The 4,444-nt window shown below is 50.5% G+C and overlaps 1 protein-coding gene across 1 annotated transcript in view; it reads right to left on the reverse strand.

Moving 5' to 3' along the window:
- Window positions 1-4,174, reverse strand: part of MDGA2 (MAM domain containing glycosylphosphatidylinositol anchor 2) — a gene marked incomplete at both ends in the record, with an annotated part of 76,137 nt that extends 71,963 nt beyond the window's left edge. Inside the window, one exon of the mRNA XM_009076211.1 lies at window positions 4,035-4,174. Coding sequence (XP_009074459.1) covers window positions 4,035-4,174 — 140 coding nt within the window. The remainder of the gene's footprint in view (window positions 1-4,034) is intronic.
- Between the last annotated feature and the right edge of the window lie 270 nt (window positions 4,175-4,444).

Consider the following 4,444-nt stretch of genomic DNA (forward strand, 5'->3'; position numbering starts at 1 on the left):
CCTGACCTCAGTGTCTGGCAAAGTCATGGAGCAGATCATCCTAAGTGCGATCACACAGCACCTACAGGATAGACAAGACATCAGACCCAGCCAGCATGGGTTTAGGAAGGGCAGGTCCTGTCTGACCAAACTGATCTCCTTTTATGATCAGGAGACCTGCCTGATGGATGAGGGGAAGGCTGTGGATATAGTCTACCTGGACTTCAGCAATTTGGACTCAAACAATCTTTGAAGTAAATCTCTTCCAACCCGGTTGATTCTATGATTCTGTGATAAATTCAACTGTTAAGATGGTGGCTGCTTGTTGGAAGAGGTGTAAGACTAAAGGGACCCCAACAGAGCTGCAGAGGGACTTAGGGACAAGGTATGGAGGCACAGGACACAGGGAATGGCTTCCCACAGCCAGAGGGCAGGGACAGATGGGATATTGGGAAGGAATTCCCTGTGAGGGTGGTGAGACATTGGCACAGGTTGCCCAGAGCAGCTGTGGCTGCTCCATCCCTGGGACTATTCCAGGCCAGGTTGGATGGGGCTTGGAGCAACCTGCACTAGTGCAGGGTGTCACTGCCCATTGCAGGGGGTGGAATTGGATAAGCTTTAAGGCCCTTCCAACCCAAACCATTCTATGATTCCATAATTCTGTGGAATCACAGACTTCTTGACACTGTCTGTAGATGGAATTTCCAGAGAAGCTGTGGCTGCTCCATCCCTGGGAGTGTTCCATGCCAGGTTGGATGGGGCTTGGAGCAACCTGGGCTGGTGGAAGGTGTCCCTGCCCATGGCAGGGGGTGGGATGAGATGAGCTTTAAGTTCCTTCCAACCCAAACCATCCTGGGATATCTATGACATGACATCCTGTGGAATTCAAGGCTGCCTGGGCTGGGTATCCCCTGCAGGTAGAACTCTGAGGTGAGGAATGACTGTTTTCCTTTTTCCCCTCTCATGTCAGGCCTCCTGTGTGCTTTACCAAGCTGCACATTGATGCCTTTCTTTTTGTCTTTCCAGGCATTGCTTTTAAGTTTTGGATCAATGGATGTAGTTGTGTAAGGGCCAATGAGTCGTGGGTTTCTCTGTGATCTGCTCCAAGTCATCCTGCAGTGACACCACTCTGGGGGGACTTTGCTTTGAAAACACATCTTCAGAGTTCTTTTTTGCTGTCTTCCTTCCACATGCCTCAAAATTCTCCCTCTGATTACTTCCAGGAAGGTGGAGGCAGCGAAATTCATGTCTTAATTGCTATCAATTGATATTGATTAGACTAGAAGGAAATTTGAAACAGTTTTCAATTTGAAAATGCAACAGCATCCATGAGGATTTGGGGGAGAATGAGAAAAGGATGCAGGAATTATCACAAGGAAGGAAAATCACACACAATTCCAGTGCTGAGTCCCAAGTTTTAGCCTCACCCTAATGACACTGGAAGCTCTGAGCACCCAACACATCCTTGTTGGGTCATGACTCATGGATGTCTCTGTGATCTGCTCCAAGTGATCTTCAGGGACACCACTCTGGGGGGGCTTTGCTTTGAAAACACATTTTCAGGTTTCCTCTTTCCTGCCTTCCCTCCACATGGCACCAAATTCTTCCTCTGCTTAGTTCCAGGCAGGTGGAGACAGGGAAATTCATGTACTCAATTGATATCCCCCAAATCCTCATTGACATTGGTTAGACTAGAAGGAAGTTTGAAGCAGTTTTCAGTTTGAATGGACAACAAATATCCATGAGGATTTGGCGGAGAGTAATAGAAAGATACAAGAATTATTGCAAGGGAGGAGAATCACAAGCAATTGCACTGTTGATTCCCAGAGCTTAGCCTCACTCCTAATGATACTGAAAGCTCTGAGCACCCAACACATCATTGCATATCTGCTTGTTCTCCATGGAATGATTTGATACACAGCACTTGCTCATCACTGTTATTCCTGATTCCCACCATCCTGATACACAGCACTTCAGCTCTTAAATGAGCCATTAGTTGCCATGGAAATCATTTCCCTTGATGAAGTTTTCAAGTGCCTCATCCCCACTCAGGTGAGGCTAGCAGTGGGTGGGCAAATACAGCCCCTGTTTGCCATAAACTGCTGCTTCGGGATCTTGCCCAGAGGTTGGTTTGGGGTTTTGAATGAAATCTTGGAATGTTCTTTCCTGTCTGGGGCAGTTTCACCCTTGGGACTTGTCTTTTAACAAGTGTTAGCCCAGGAACCAGTTGATAAGAGAAGGAATGTCCAAAGGCTTTGTGTCCCTGTGACACCAAGAAGTGATTTGCTGCTTTATGTAGCTACTAGGTGACATCTTATTGACACTAGTGACACTCTCCTGCACAGTCCATGGAGGGATGTGGCTTGTCCTGACCTTCCTTGGCACCTCTCACCTGTGCTGGGCCAGTGGCAGCAATGACTGTGACTGCCAAGGTGAGGAGTGACCTTTGGATAATGGAGCTCAGAGGAAGCAACATCTGAATGAGCACAGGATTTAGCATTCCTGGCTGTCCACTAAGGGCTGATAACTACCTGGAAGGAGGTTGGAGCCAGGTGGAGCTCAGGCTTTTTCCCCTAGGAAGAAGTGATAGGACAATGGGAAACAGACTCAAGTCATGCCAGGGGAGGTTTAGACTGGATAACAGGAACAATTTATTAATGGAAGAATTGTCAAGCCCTGCCCAGGGCAGTGATGGAGTCACCATCCCTGGAAGGATTTAAGAGCGATGTGGATGTGGCTCTTGGAGACATGGTTAGTGGTGGCCTTGGCAGTGCTGGGGGAATGGTTGGACTCAATGATCTTAAAGAGCTTTTCCAACCTCTCTGACTCTGGCTCTATAAAGACCTTGTTTGTCAGCATAACCTCGTCCTCATTGAAGCTTTCTTTGCTCTGGGTGGGTTTTTCCCCATGTGTCACCTCCATGTGCTGTCACACCTCAGGTTACCTTATCCTGGCTGGATCAGCATGTTCTGAGATGCAAAATGTGCTGAGTGGAGGGAGAGCAATGCCCGAGGCCTCGTCCAGTCACTTCCCCGTGGCTGCAGGGTGTCCCCTCTGTCCCTACCAGCACACCCAATGCTATCCAGCAAGTGCTGGTGTCCCCACACTTGTCCCCCTGCCCCAGCCAAGTCAGTGGAAGGGAATCAGTGGAAGCAGCAGCTGCTGCAGCCACACGTCATCAGCCATCTGAGAGCTGTGAGGATTTTGCCTATTTTGAGGCTGCAACACGTCTTAACAAGATTCCACCTCCTCACATGCCTCTTCCCACCCTTCTCCCATGCAGTGCTAGCAGACCATGTCATTCTAGCCCCTCAAATCAAGGGCTGAGACGTGCACTGAGTGCTGGTTGTGTGTGAAGAGTGTGGCAGGTCCTTGTCTCTCCCAGGAAGCAAAGCAGGGGAGGAGCTGCTTTTAGAAGCCCCAACATTTTCTCCCTGCCTCTGTTTTCCTGTGTTTGCTTCCCACTTGGAGGAGTGGAGTGCTGTGCTGATGGCCACTCTGCCAACAAGGAGCTACTCCTCCTGCATTTGAGAGGCTTCCAGGAGATCCCTTCTGCTTCCTCAGCTTGGTGCTTCTGCACCAACAGCAGAGCCAGGACAGATGCTGCTGCTCCATGGGGTGTGTGGCCCTGGGGACATGCTCCCTGCCTGCTGGGAATTTGAGTGGTGAAAGGGAGTGATCATGGAATGGATTGGGTTGGGAGGGAGCTTAAAGCTCATCTTTTTCAGTGCCCAAACACCTTCTGGGGGAAGAACCTTCTCCCAGTATCCAATCTAACCCTCCCCTGACACAATTTCAGGCCATTCCCTCAGGTCACTGGTTGCAGAGAGAAGAGGTCAGTGCTGACCCTCTACTTCCTCCCATGAAGAAGTTATATCCAGGCATGAGGTCTCACCTGAGCCTCTTCTCCAGGCTGAACACACCAAGTGCCCTCAGCATCTCCTCATATGGCTGAGCCCTCACACCAACCTAGTCTCAGCAGATGAAACCAACTTGTAGATGCTCAGAGAGGTGTGGAGGCAGTGGCAGTGCCCCAGGGCACGGTGGGGACTCACCTGTGGCCGAGGATGTCCTGTGACCAGGCAGGTCAGCTCCAGTGTCTCTCCCTCACGGATGGTGTAGACCCTCTCGGAGTATCTCTCCTCCTCGATGTTGCAGGCCAAGCCTGAGTGCACGATCCGCACCGTGGGGGGGGCTGCAGGGCCAGACAGAGACACCAGGTCAGCTCCACACCTGCACCCACCCACAGCACACACCTGGGGACACCCATGTGTCCCAAGTGTCTCCCACACACTCTTCTGCTTCCTCAGCACATCCACCCTCAACTCCAGAAGGGATTTCCAGGGTCTTCATTAATGCCTCAATGAAACCTCCACAAATCCATTTGCATCCCACTCATTTTTGGTTCCAAAAGGAAAACCTGCACCACACCTGCCCCCACTCACAACACTCCCCTGCAGCACCT

The sequence above is a fragment of the Acanthisitta chloris genome, unplaced genomic scaffold, assembly GCF_000695815.1.
Source record: "Acanthisitta chloris isolate BGI_N310 unplaced genomic scaffold, ASM69581v1 scaffold2436, whole genome shotgun sequence".
Classification (NCBI taxonomy): Eukaryota; Metazoa; Chordata; class Aves; order Passeriformes; family Acanthisittidae; genus Acanthisitta; species Acanthisitta chloris.